Source organism: Ylistrum balloti, unplaced genomic scaffold (assembly GCF_031769215.1).
Source record: "Ylistrum balloti isolate Yb309-2 unplaced genomic scaffold, AGI_CSIRO_Ybal_v1 Utg370228, whole genome shotgun sequence".
NCBI classification, from domain to species: Eukaryota; Metazoa; Mollusca; class Bivalvia; order Pectinida; family Pectinidae; genus Ylistrum; species Ylistrum balloti.
This window is the reverse complement of record NW_026782189.1, coordinates 272,923-288,169: the sequence shown is the minus strand read 5'-3', so window position 1 is coordinate 288,169 and position 15,247 is coordinate 272,923. Positions and strand designations below refer to the sequence as shown.

The window sequence follows — 15,247 nt, the reverse complement described above, 5'->3', positions numbered from 1 at the left end:
AAGGGCATCCTTAGAATCTTGTGTAATGTTGTGATTATTCCATATATTTGAAGATTGTAAGCATTAATTCACAATTAAAAATAGGTTATTGATGTATCCTTCATTTTATTTAGCTGACACATTAATTTCTATAATTTGTCGCTGAAGATGGATTATTATCAAGATAAAATTCTTTTTACTCCAACTTTTAGTTAGTTTACTAAATAGCTATAGCTGTCAGACCAACAGCTCTGATTATCATAACATACTCATTTATAAAATTGTTCATCTAAGCTCCATTTGTTTCTAGCCAAAATCACAGAGCTCAAATATCTATTATTTTTGAAATTCAATTGAAAAAAATGTTATTGTACATGTAAATTTGGAGTAAATAGACCTTTACATTAGAAGTCAATCGACCTATACATTAATTGACCTTTGGTTAAGTTCAAGGTCACCCTTGCAAAGAAGCATGAAAGGATGTGATATATACCATAAAAAGTATTCTTTCTGACATATAACACATTTTATTGAAGTGGTATGTGTTGTGTTTTGCTGATAATATGAGATAACTAAAATGTGGCATTTTTACAGACCTTGAGGAAGAGTGCCTCTGATCATGAGAAGGAAGAGTTTCTGAAGGAGGCAGTCCTCATGAGTAATTTTAAACACGAGCACATTCTCAGTCTGTTGGGCGTCTGTCTGGACAATGACCCAGAATTCATTATCTTGGAACTGATGGAGGGTGGGGATCTCCTGTCCTTTCTCCGTGCTTGTCGACCATCCACGGTAAGGCCTTGGTGACTTATCGGTATGATTTGTACTTCAGGTCATTATAAGGATTACCAACCCTATAATATTTAGATACATGATGATATGGGACTTTCTGTTTATTGCAGACAAATGCTGCATTCCTGTGTATTACAGACCTGGTGAAAATATGTGTTCATGTGGCACGTGGATGTAAATACTTGGAGGAGATGCACTTTGTTCATAGGTAATTCATTTTTGTTTTCCACATAAGTACATTTTATAGTACAATTCATGAAACTCCTATATTCTTTAGATCTAACTTGACAGCCTCACTGTGAAATTTTGTGAGTGTGACAAGCAAACTTTATATGATATTGACAGAGATCTGGCAGCCAGGAATTGCCTTGTATCCAGCAAGACACCAGCGGACATGGTAGTGAAGATTGGTGACTTTGGCCTGGCCAGAGATATATACAAGAATGACTACTACAGAAAGGAAGGGGAGGGACTACTTCCTGTACGATGGATGTCACCAGAGGCACTGGTTGATGGAGTATTCACTACACAGTCAGACATCTGGTAAGTTACCTCCCATGTCTCTTGGCTGTTTGGAAAAATAACTGCCTTTACTGGGATTGTTGTGGTAGTGTTTGAAGGGAAGTAAGCACTATACAAAGACACGTTTGAGATGAAGTAAATTTGATCCCTTTTACAGGGCATTTGGCATTCTGATTTGGGAGGTTATGACTTTTGGACGACAGCCATATCCTGCCAGAACCAACATCGAGGTCCTACATTATGTACGATCAGGCGGTCAGTTAGAACAGCCAGAAGGCTGTCCTGAGGAACTGTAAGTATTCATGTTTTCTTTTACCCTAAAATACATAAAAAAACATGGTTCTTCTATAACATAGAACTTAAGCTAACCTATGATTGTATCCTATTAACAAACATTTAACTGCAAAGTTTCCCCTTTATACCATAATATACCAGACTTTTATTGACAGATTTCAAAATTTATCCAGATTTTCCTGGTCCTGAACATTGAAACACTTCCAACTTTCTCTAAATCAACCATTTTTGTGTGTGTTGATATGTCAGTTTGTAGAAAACTACATTTTTGGGGTTTTTTGTATTTCTTTAGCTTCCAGATGATGAGAAGTTGTTGGGTAGAGGCAGAAGACCGTCCCTCATTTTCAGTCATCCTCCAACAACTTGAAGAATTCCATGACAAGTGTGTGTCACTTTTCGCTGACTACATTGTCCCTATACGATCCCGCACAATCAACCCAGATGGTAAGCTCTGTTACATTATGTTGACCTTTGTATCATTATAGGTGTTTTCCTTCACATTCCATGACAGAAACTATCATTAGTCATATATCTGATAATTAATTCATATAGGTATAATTGGAATGGTGCTGTTACAACAGATCCTAACATTTGCTATAGTTATGAAATGAAACAGCTGATTGATATTGCCTTGAAAACTGTTGGAGACGCAGATGTAGGTCGAAAGGTGTGTGAATAATATTAATGACTTTGTATGTTGAACACAGGGCTCCATGCCTCTTGTTTGTTCTCTCCCAGAGGGCAACTATATTTTAAACCAAAAAATATTTAAATATGCATGAAATATATTTTGACTGAATTTCATTGCATGCTGTGTAGTGTTGATACCAAGACCTATATATATCATGGATATTTCATATTGTCTAAGTCATTTTTGTAGAACCTAACATTCATCTGTAGTGCTATTAGTGTTGTACATATATAAAATGAATTTATCTTTGTCTTTTTAAACAATTGTGTTTGAAAATGGTCACGGATGCTGTGTACTTGTGAATTAGAAACAATGTAATCATAACAAGAAAACAAATGCATGCTATTGTCAGTATACATATACAAGTCTGTGTGTTGACTAGAGTATTTGCTTTATAATAACATTATATCTAGTGATTTTAATGATGATCTGGCATAAAATGCTAGAAAAATTTTGTTTATATCAACTGAAATCTATGAAATAAAAAACAGGATTGTGTTTTCATCATTAAAAAAAAATAAAAAACAGGATGAGAAAACAGAAAGAATCCATGTCTTTTTGTGATTTGATATACAATAATATCTCCATTATATATAATATACAAATATAACAAGTCAATAAGTCATTAATTAGTTACAGTCAAGGGAGGTAAGTCAAGGGAGATAATCCATAAAATAGGATGCAATATCGTATTCATGATGAGATAAAGACATTCTACTCAATGAGTTTGCTTTCAAAATATATACAATCAACTTTAAAGAGAGTTTACTCATGTGGGTTTGGTTCAAATAATAAGCGTAGTTGTACATGTTACATAATTTTTGTTTTGATATATATGCATTGTGGATTGTAGTTTATAATGGGTTTTTTTTTATTTGCATGAAGGGCCATATGGACATATATATTACCAGGCCCTGACCAGGTGATGATGGCTTTTGTGTGGTATAATGAATTCAGTAGCTGTCATATTTGACTAATTACAATCATACCATAAAATAGTATGTCAATTGAAATTTTATAGATTTATAAAGAATACATATCTTAGTGAAGAAAGATGACTTTGATTGTCTTACCTTGATATAGAAATAAAAATACTTTGAAAGTATATATTGGTTATGATAACAGCTTCTACAGATTGATAAGTATAACACTATAATGATTGTTTAGTCAGATAAGACATGCATTGTCTTTAAGTGTTGCTTGTTTTTGTATGATTGCATCACCTGTCTGTATGATCACATCACTTGTCTGTATGATTACATCACCTGTCTGTATGATTGCATCAACTGTCTGTATGATTACATCAACTGCCTGTATGATTACATCACCTGTCTGTATGATTACATCACTTGTCTGTATGATTACATCACCTTTCTGTATGATTACATCACTTGTCTGTATGATTACATCACCTGCCTGTAGGATTACATCACTTGTCTGTATGATCACATCACTTGTCTGTATGATTAAATCACCTGCCTGTAGGATTACATCACCTGTCTGTATGATCACATCACTTGTCTGTATGATTGCATCACCTGTCTGTATGATCACATCACTTGTCTGTATGATTACATCACCTGTCTGTATGATTACATCACCTGTCTGTATGATTACATCACCTTTCTGTATGATTACATCACTTGTCTGTATGATTACATCACCTGCCTGTAGGATTACATCACTTGTCTGTATGATCACATCACTTGTCTGTATGATTACATCACCTGCCTGTAGGATTACATCACTTGTCTGTATGATTGCATCACCTGCCTGTAGGATTACATCACCTTTCTGTATGATTACATCACCTGCCTGTAGGATTACATCACTTGTCTGTATGATCACATCACTTGTCTGTAGGATTACATCACCTTTCTGTATGATTACATCACTTGTCTGTATGATTACATCACCTGCCTGTAGGATTACATCACTTGTCTGTATGATTACATCACCTGCCTGTAGGATTACATCACTTGTCTGTATGATTACATCACCTTTCTGTACGATTACATCACCTGTCTGTATGATTACATCACCTTTCTGTATGATTACATCACCTTTCTGTATGATTACATCACCTTTCTGTATGATTACATCACCTTTCTGTATGATTACATCACCTGCCTGTAGGATTACATCACCTGTCTGTATGATTACATCACCTTTCTGTATGATTACATCACCTGTCTGTATGATTACATCACCTTTCTGTATGATTACATCACCTTTCTGTATGATTACATCACCTTTCTGTATGATTACATCACCTGTCTGTATGATTACATCACTTGTCTGTATGATTACATCACCTGTCTGTATGATGACATCACCTGTCTGTATGATTACATCACCTGTCTGTATGATTACATCACTTGTCTGTATGATTACATTACCTGTGTCTACATTAATGTTTGGCCTTGTTATTTTGTATTGATATATTGAATTGGTATAATGCTGCATATTTCAACCCAATTTATTCTAATTTTGAAGCATACAAACACTAATGATATCTTGCTTTAGATTATTCAAAGCATTTATGTATCTCTCTCTGCTGAATTACATCAAATCAGTATAATCCCTTAAATCTACAAGTTGCCTTACACATGTGCATGCCTAGCTCTTGTAGCGAGTTTAAGCTTCAGATGTTGGTTTATTATCAATGATATTAATTATGTAACTATGTGATGATGATGTCTTCATATCGAAATATTTATCTTATTACAGGTTTATGTTACAATTCTTTCAGGACACATTTATAAATATATTTCTACCACAATAGGTTGGTGATACTTAACTATCAAGGCATCAAATAATCATTCCAACTGTTGTATATATCATATATGTTACACCGTATATATCATATATGTTACACCGTATATATCATATATGTTACACCATGTGTGGCTTCATGCACTCACAGAACTTAAAGGGCAGAATAAAACAGTTCTATACTGTTCTTGTTATCACACATATTTCTACCATATCATGGATGTGAAAATACTATAATTGTTCATTTCTTATTATAAATGGTAATGAGCGTTTCTAAAAATTTCTGAAATTGTTATTTTTGAATATTAATTAGCAGCATTTTACTCAGATCATATTATTGTGCTCCAACCAAAATTTGTAAACAAAGTCAATAGTTTCCATGTGAAAAGTGTTTGGTTTTTTTCCTGTGGTAGAACTGGTCAAAGCTCATGATTTTTTTTTTGTAAAGTTTTGAAAAATAAGTAACTTGGGTGAAATAAATACCATACACAACAACCACTGGTTGTGTGACATCTACATCTCCCACATAGAAATTATAAGGCAGGTTTTAGTGAGTGAAATAAACTGATACCAGGGATGTGCAGGAGAATACTTCAACCATTGGATGTCATAGCAACATTATCGGTATCACTTAATTAGCAGGATTTGATCTTAAATGTTGATGTTCACTTGTTTTAGGATAATCTGCATTCAAATGTGACTTTGTATTTCAAGTAATACTTATCAAATGTAAAGGTACAACACAGTATTGCTGCAGCTTTTACAAAGCAGTTGATTTTGATATTTTGAGAAGCGACGATATGTTTATTTAAAATCAGTCCCCACAGTAACCTTGACAGTAAAATACATCAGACTTAACAAAGAATTACTATCATATATAGCATATGTTATCCAACATGCCCCTACTATAGACATTAAAATAGTTTGATGAGCACTCAGTATAGATAGTAAAAAAACATACATAGAGTTTAATTTACAATGAAACAAGAAATCCCATTTGATAATTGCTACCTGTTCAAGGTGGCTTGATTACAAACATTATCAAATGTCTGACTTTGCAGACAACTTTGATTCCTACCTTTCTTGTCATGGATATCGACCTTAGAATCCGACATTTTCACTGTGAACATGTGAAACCCTTTTAATTCGATCAAGCACTACAATTTTTACTTTTAACATCAGTGAAGAAACTGAGATTATTTTGTGTTTTCCTGGTCAATTGACTTTGGTTAGTCTTTGAACAAACATTATCAAGATGGTGTAAAGTTAGTTTCTTTTTCTCCAAAAACACTTTTTAAATGTGTCGCCTTTGACCTGAAGGAGGAGGTAACAACAGCCAAGAGAAAACTCCTCGCAGAAATAGTTGGAGAAACCGTCAGGACGTTCATCCTTCGTCACTGAACAAAGTAGTCCGAGAGGATAGGTAACTGGTTCGCCCTACCTGTGGCTACATACCTTGTTTGTGATGCTGGACCTCATTTTCATGTCTAGTTTTTATTTTGCTCAGTGATTTTTTGTGGTTGTCCATTTTTTCATCTTTTTTAAAACATGTTGACTTACTTGGTTTGCCTTTGGTCACAGTTTTGCCTCCCATCTTGTGAGACTGATATTGACACATACTGAAAACTTGAGTTTATTTTTTGCTGTTAAACAGATGTGATTGTTGTATAGTGGTTGTTCCTATTGTTGTTAATTAAACTTCAAGATTTGAGTTGATTTAATTTTACTGATCCATCATTCATTGTTACCATGACAACAAACATTGACTTTTAATCCTGCATGTTTTTACTAGATATCACGTAACCATGTTTACAATTAAACCTGTCATGAACATCGCTCTAGTGGACACACTTGACCAGTGGTCCTTAGTCTTGTTGATCCCTCTGGACAATGTTTTGTCTTTAACATTGCATGCTTGTACAGACTGATTGATCACCAACAGCAGTGGTCACTCAGGAGTGCAGATCTTCTCTTGAGCTCAGCATGCTTCATCATGCTTATCTTCAGTGTCCAAATGGCTAATTTCCATGAGTGATATCGTGTTAGGTAACTGTAAACACATGCTAGTTTCATATCCAAAATTATTCTAAAAAATCAAAATTTGTTTATTTGTTGCTTCTTACGAAAATATTTTTATATGAAAAGTGTAATTATTTTACTTATACATGTATACATATATATATTGATTATTTTACACATAGATCTATTCAACAATCTCTGACAGGGCTTTATATTTGTTAATTACGACGAATACTGTGGTGGATAGACTATACATCAGCACTGACTGTATTAAGACAAAATGAGAATCCTTTTAATTCTACTGATGACAAGAAATAGCCATTTCTCTCATACTTATCTCATGTACAACTTATTTCATGTTATGTAGTGTAACTGTGATGTGAAGAAACCAACTAAGCATAATATTGACAGTGTGATGGCCATGATTTTAGTCAAAGTGTTGCTGAACCTATGATAAAATGGGAGATAAATACATTCTTCTTTGTTGGTATGAAATATAGAGATATTCAACCTGAAAGAGTGACAAAATTTGATAAAACCCAGAACCCTCAGGTAGAATATGCCTTGCTTTCATGCATACCTCTGAAAGAGTACTTAGCAATGTGTTTAGGCTATATGCTTGCCTTGTTATGACCTCTGCATCCATATTTGTATTCATCACAATAAATTTTATACATGTTTATTTGTATTTACTGTATAAACATAAATATTAAATCTTCATCATATTTCCTGTAGCCTTTAAAAAATTAACTATGAGTATACTGTCAGGGACATTGGATGTACTTTACAGATATGTGGTTTTTGTATTTTGTCAGATCTCTGGCTTGAAATAGCCATACACACTTGCTCGTTTTAATTGTAGACAATTATATATTGTAGTGGGTGGCTCAACCTGTCATCGTCAGCCAAGAGAGAGAAAAACGAGACGGAGGACCTTATCACATGGACATGACCCTAATTATAAGGTCAGTATAATGTCACATGACATTGGTTACCAGGTCAGTATAATGTCACATGACATTGTTTACAAGGTCAGTATAATGTCACATGACATTGTTTACAAGGTCAGTATAATGTCACATGACATTGGTTACCAGGTCAGTATAATGTCACATGACATTGTTTACAAGGTCAGTATAATGTCACATGACATTGTTTACAAGGTCAGTATAATGTCACATGACATTGTTTACAAGGTCAGTATAATGTCACATGACATTGGTTACCAGGTCAGTATAATGTCACATGACATTGTTTACAAGGTCAGTATAATGTCACATGACGTTGTTTACAAGGTCAGTATAATGTCACATGACATTGTTTACAAGTTCAGAGTATGATCAGGCCACGACCACTATTACAAGGTCAGCAAATATCATGTGACTCTGTTTTCAGGATGAACTCCTCATCAATTCTTACAGATGATTGGGTAATTATGTTTTTAATGCCAAGGTAATGGTCATAGCTAGGAAAGCTATCTATAAATCACTGTATCTGTCCATTTCCCTAAGTGATGGGGATGCAGTTTAGATATTTATAATCACAGTTTAAAGGATTGGTCATTCATCTTTGTTAAGAAATTTGTACTATCATATATATATATACACGATATGAATTGTAGGAGGGCATATTGCATATCTCATCCCCTTCCATTGCTCCCTAAATCAAAGTCTTCACTCCAGCAAGATTTAATTTAGAACAATACCTCATATGATTGAGTTCTTTAATAAACTCAAGGTTCCATACCTAAAGTCAAGGTCACAGTAACTATTTATAAGACATCATCAACCAATTTAGTGACAACACTCTAGTGACTTCTTAATTTGCACAAAAGTCAAATATTATGAGAATATATTGAATTAGGTTGAATTACAAAGCCACCATTATCCTTTATAGATATTTGTCAAACAATGATCCTTATACATGTGTATTCATGTCTTAAATGTTTTCTTGCTTGTCGTATCAGTGAATGTAAAATAGAATTACTAAGATAACAATGTTATCACAGTTGATGAAATGATTGCATTTGCAGGGAGACAATGAAGTGCTATATAAAAAGATTCAACATGCTACGTCCTTTGATATGCCCGAGCCTCGTGATGAGATGGACCTGGAACTGACCTATCGACAGATAGCAATGCAAAATGGTGCATGCACAGAGTATCTCATTCCCCATACACAGGGCACACCAAAATATCTCCAACTCATCCGTGACCCGGTAGACCGGCGCAAGTCCTCGCAGGGGTCCAGTCGCCACAGTTCCTGTTCTAGTGATATATATTCTCTAAACTCCAGTCTACAGGTGGCGCTGCCACCCCTGAAACAGTATGAATCAATCCATTCCATAGACTCTGACCCATGTCAAGAGGTCCCATACTCCCCAGTCAACAGCATTCCAGAAGGCTACGAATTTGTACCTTATCCTTCTCATCTCACCAGAAATAAAATGGCCAACTCTGATGGGTACGCTATCGTCAATGGGCCACCTCGCCTTGTGTCTAGTAGCAGTACAAACGACGGGAAGAGTGCTCCAAACGATCATTGTGTCCTGAACAGTTCCCTTTCTTCAGAATACAATACACAGGATGGCACAAGTGCTCTGAATAATCAGTGTGCCCCAACTAGTACTCCTACTGGATATACAACAGTAAATATCCCCACTAAGGGTGGTTGCCCAGTGGGAACAAGTAGTAGTGCAGAGGTGATTATCAGCTACCCACGCAGCTCGGTAGAACGTGGATACAGTAGTGCAGAGGCAAGGCTCTATTACACAGGGCCAGCCTCTGACTTAGCTAACAACCTGAAAAACAAACAGAAACCGATTTATCCCCACATCGCCCTCACAGACAGCAGGAACTATGTAGACTGTAACAGAAACAAGGCCTCGTATCTCAGCCTCGCTTCCAAGTCCGACTGTTCTCACCTTACACACAACTTTGACCCTGCTAAACTACAGGCTTATTGGGCTAGTAATAGTCGCCTCCCAGGGAATCAGGACTCCAAGGTCCCTGGGGGGCGGTCTCGGGGCCAGGTCTATCCTCTCAGTGAGGCCCTAGTGTCAGGATACTCAGATGTACAGGCCAGTCTGGTGTGACACAGGATATCTCAAGTATAACACACATAAAGGACTGTCTCTTAAGTTTATATATGACATCAGGAGTGTCATCTGTGTTTAAAGGACTAAAGATGTCTCAGAATTACACATGACTCATCAGAGATGAATCAAATGTTATCTAGAACATAATGGTATATGGGATATCTGAAAATACAATATAATTATGTTTTGGATGTCTCAAACTGATTTATTGGGCACTTTGTTGTCTTGAGCTCAAATGTGTGACTCTTAAAGAGTACTACAATGTTGTGTGTTGACAACTCGTAATAATGATGCTGTAAGCGTATATATTTGCCACACTTTTTTTTTCCATTGTTTTAACAAACCATATGATGCATAGGTGTAAATGTCATGAAAACTGCATAAAGAGAAAATGCATAATGATAATTATGTGAAATATTCCATGAAAAGTGCTTGAAGAATATATAATGTACAGATATTTACAATATATTACTGGAGATATGAGGTACACCTGTTTCTTGATGTCAAAAATACACTGCCATGATAATTATTTGACAGTACCTGGGATAGGTTGATCAGAACACACAGCCATGATAACAATTACACAGTACCTGGGATAGGTTGATCAGAACACACAGCCATGATAACAATTACACAGTACCTGGGATAGGTTGATCAGAACACACAGCCATGATAACAATTACACAGTACCTGGGATAGGTTGATCAGAACACACAGCCATGATAACAATTACACAGTACCTGGGATAGGTTGATCAGAACACACAGCCATGATAACAATTACACAGTACCTGGGATAGGTTGATCAGAACACACAGCCATGATAACAATTACACAGTACCTGGGATAGGTTGATCAGAACACACAGCCATGATAATAATTTCACAGTACCTGGGATAGGTTGATCAGAACACACAGCCACGATAATAATTTCTCAGTACCTGGGATAGGTTGATCAGAACACACAGCCATGATAATGAGTACACAGTACCTGGGATAGGTTGATCAGAACACAAAGCCACGATAATAATTTCACAGTACCTGGGATAGGTTGATCAGAACACACAGCCACGATAATAATTTCACAGTACCTGGGATAGGTTGATCAGAACACACAGCCATGATAATGATTACACAGTACCTGGGATAGGTTGATCAGAACACACAGCCATGATAATAATTTCACAGTACCTGGGATAGGTTGATCAGAACACACAGCCACGATAATAATTTCACAGTACCTGGGATAGGTTGATCAGAACACACAGCCATGATAACGATTACACAGTACCTGGGATAGGTTAACCATAGGCTTTTTGTGTGCTAATAGAAGTAGTTCATGTTGATTAGATGAAATGTTGCTGCTCATTTATTACTTTACACTGAGTGAGACCAGGCTGTAATATACAACTGTCAAAGAAATCAGCATTATTTTTACCAAGTATGTCATGTCAAAGGTAGTAATATTCAAGATTCCACATTATTGCCAAACAATGCACACCTCTTAAAACCAAAGATTTATGGTGTAATATGGTACATATATGTGTGTGTGTGTGTGTTAGTCTGATCCTGTGTTACAGTAACCAACCATTTACTTATATACTCACCTTAGATTTACACCCAACAATGTTGGGAAATAGATGAATTGGTCAGCCTGGGGTCAGCATGAGGTCATGCAGTGGTAGTATTAGTCCTTATCAAGCAAGCCAGACTCTGGTTGGAGTCTGAACAACATCGAAATTCTGGTCAGATGTAGTCTTGGAATTCATAAGATGACAAGACGTTTCCTAACGACGTTGGTCCCCACATCCTGTATATAAGATCTTATAGAGCAATATAGAACTGAGCTGAAGTCATTTTCAGATTCTACTAAACACCAAAAGCTGTCATTATCTGATATACATATATATATATATTTGTGAATATTGTACCATGTTATGACTTTTGTCTTGTTGATAGTGTTTATGATGTTGTTTATGATATCAAGTTTTAACAAAAGTCCCATATACATTTGTGTAATACATTGTTCTGCTCAGTAGAGTATAGCTATTGTTTTCTGTCCAAGGTGACCTCGACTTCCACGTTTGTTTATGATGAGAACCTGGTGACTTTCACTTGTTCATGTTCAAGATAACCTTGATCACTCTTTGCGTCTGAGGTAACCTTGACTTTCATGTTCATGTCCAGGTTAACTTTGATCACCAATTGTGTCCAAGGTGACCTTGACCTTCATATTCATGCCCAAGGTAACTTTGATCACTGTTTGTATCCAGGGTTACCTTGACCTTCATATTTCTGTCCAAGGTAACCATGAATACTGTCTGTTCAAGGTGACCTTGACCTTCATGTTCATGTCCAGGGTAACCTTGATCGATGTTTGTGTCAATGATGACCTTGACCTTAATGCTTAACATGTTCTGTACCCATTCCAGCTAACATTAACCTCATCACAGTAGAAAATAATTCTTATGTGATGTTAACAAAGCAGTTATCAGGTAAATAATCTTAACTTTGATGAATTGTGAAAGAAGTTCATTGTTAAAAAACAGACAGCCATTGCCCAAGGTGAAGTGATCATTGTTATATAAGGTGGTGGTTCATATTGATACCAGACATGGTTAACCTATTGCTTGGCAGTATATGATATGAAATCAAGAATTGTCATCAAAAGATAAAAGATTAATACACAAGATTTTAAAAAAAGTAGAGATGTTGATGCCATTTAAGATATGCTGTAATGGAATGGAAATGTGTACAATTTCTTTAGCACTAAGATACTGTATATGATTCATGATTATACCCCACTTATTATTTGTATTGTAAGGATTTTTTAAAATTCTTACACTGTACTATCCTTAAATAATGAAATATATATAAATCAATCAGCAATGTTTTATCCAAAGGCATTGTAAGTTAAGTTTTCTCAGCAACTCTGAGAACTTTTTAAGTTAAGGACCAGCATAATAAAAAATAGTATTTGGTTGTGGTTTAGTGTGTCCCATAACAGCATCACTTCACATTAATATTGAGATAAGATAATTAACTTAGGTATCAGAAGACTTACCCAAAAACACCCTGGACATTCAGTATCGAAATCAGCCTCTACTTGTATTGGTTTGTGTTTTTTAACCCACAAATCAGGCTTGTTCCCATTTTCTTATAAAAAAAACAGTCTGCCTATTAAAAGAAAATGTGTAGGAAAAGAGATCTGCTCAATGTGTAGAGAAAGTGTTGTACAAAAAAAACAGTGTATAGGGAAGGTTGAAAACCCATCATGTTGTAGAGAAAGTAGGAAAAAGGCAGTGTATAGGGAAGGTTGAAAACCCATCATGTTGTAGAGAAAGTAGGAAAAAAGCAGTGTATAGGGAAGGTTGAAAACCCATCATGTTGTAGAGAAAGTAGGAAAAAGGCAGTGTATAGGGAAGGTTGAAAACCCATCATGTTGTAGAGAAAGCAGGAAAAAAGCAGTGTATAGGGAAGGTTGAAAACCCATCATGTTGTAGAGAAAGCAGGAAAAAAGCAGTGTATAGGGAAGGTTGAAAACCCATCATGTTGCAGAGAAAGTAGGAAAAAGGCAGTGTATAGGGAAGGGTGAAAAACCCATCATGGTGTAGAGAAAGTAGGAAAAAGGCAGTGTATAGGGAAGGTTGAAAACCCACCATGGTGTAGAGAAAGTAGGAAAAAAGCAGTGTATAGGGAAGGTTGAAAACCCACCATGGTGTAGAGAAAGCAGGAAAAAAGCAGTGTATAGGGAAGGTTGAAAACCCACCATGGTGTAGAGAAAGTGGGCAATAACCAACTTGTAGAGAAAGCAGGAGCCAAGCAAGATGTGTAGGGAAGGTTGGAAGCTAGCTTGGAGTAGAAAAAGTGGAAACTAAGAATGTGTAGCAGAAAAAGGAAACCAAGTATTGTATAAAGAATGTGGGAACCAGGTATATATATGCTGTACAATATACTGCAATGTGTAGAAGAGCTAGGATAAGCATCTTGCACCAACACAGTGTGGTTCAGTCAGGTTAATGATCACATGCTACACAAGTATTAGTGAAGCGTTTATCACTTTATTTTGACCAAAATCATTTCTTATTGAAAATGCGAACTGCAACAAGGAGTTGTATAATATGTTTCTATATTTTTATAATTATCTGACTGTGGAAGCATTATTAGAATGTGTTACAGTGACTTGACAATCACCAAGTGTTACCAACCTTCATGTGTTCCAGTTGTATCAAAGCATGATAAAAAATTTCTTACATATTGTCCTGAATGACTTAGTTAAATTTCACGTTCCACAGTCACATGGCAATGTACAGGAAGGTTAACCTGCCCCTATAATTCTGCCATTAGGTGAAATGGTGAAAATATCAAAATAATAATTTGAGATAGCAATAAAATATCTTTATCTTGGAGAGCTTTAATATAACCTTGATTTAGAGGAGTCCTAGCGGCCCTTGTTTTACCAAAGTGTGTCCGGTATTGGCTGTTAGCAGGGTCCAAACCAGCAAATTTTGTACATTTGTTCACTTTGACCAAATTGTTTATGGTTATCATTTTTTCACCAAGTTTCATTTACACCCAATAGTATTTACTGGAAACAACTACATTTAATAGTGGCTTTATTTTAATATCATTAATATCATCAAAGATGAGAAATTTGTCAACTAATGAAGCAAAAAATCACTGTGTAAAGAAAATGACACTTGCATATCAAAATTTAAAAAGTTTTACAATTTTTTGTTCTAAATGAAGTATCTATAAAAGCCATACCCTAACTTCACTCAGTGGTTCAGTTTATTGTTATGATAAGACAATCAAGATTGCTTTACAAACTAGGAGAAATTCTTTGTAAACTGGAAACAAATTTGATGATCATCAAAATAGGTGTGTTGTGTAATTGCTGCGGCATTCCCAATGTAGTTATGAGATTTTATTTCAGAGGACTGGTTTTCACGGATCATCAGTATCTTGTCAGCTTATGTACAGATTTTGTTGTCAATGTTATGTTTTCATCTTTACCAATTTTAATCATGGGTCTTTATTGATTACAGATTATTTTATGATTAAATAAAAAAGATAATGTTA

The 15,247-nt window shown here is 35.5% G+C and overlaps 1 protein-coding gene across 1 annotated transcript in view; it reads left to right on the top strand.

Moving 5' to 3' along the window:
- LOC132551966 (proto-oncogene tyrosine-protein kinase ROS-like) overlaps positions 1–15,247 on the top strand; it is a 25,647-nt gene extending 10,400 nt beyond the window's left edge. The window contains exons 20-26 of the mRNA XM_060216111.1: positions 574–768; positions 879–976; positions 1,114–1,311; positions 1,448–1,582; positions 1,877–2,028; positions 7,949–8,034; positions 9,102–15,247. Coding sequence (XP_060072094.1) covers positions 574–768; positions 879–976; positions 1,114–1,311; positions 1,448–1,582; positions 1,877–2,028; positions 7,949–8,034; positions 9,102–10,163 — 1,926 coding nt within the window. The 3' untranslated portion in view covers positions 10,164–15,247. The remainder of the gene's footprint in view (positions 1–573; positions 769–878; positions 977–1,113; positions 1,312–1,447; positions 1,583–1,876; positions 2,029–7,948; positions 8,035–9,101) is intronic.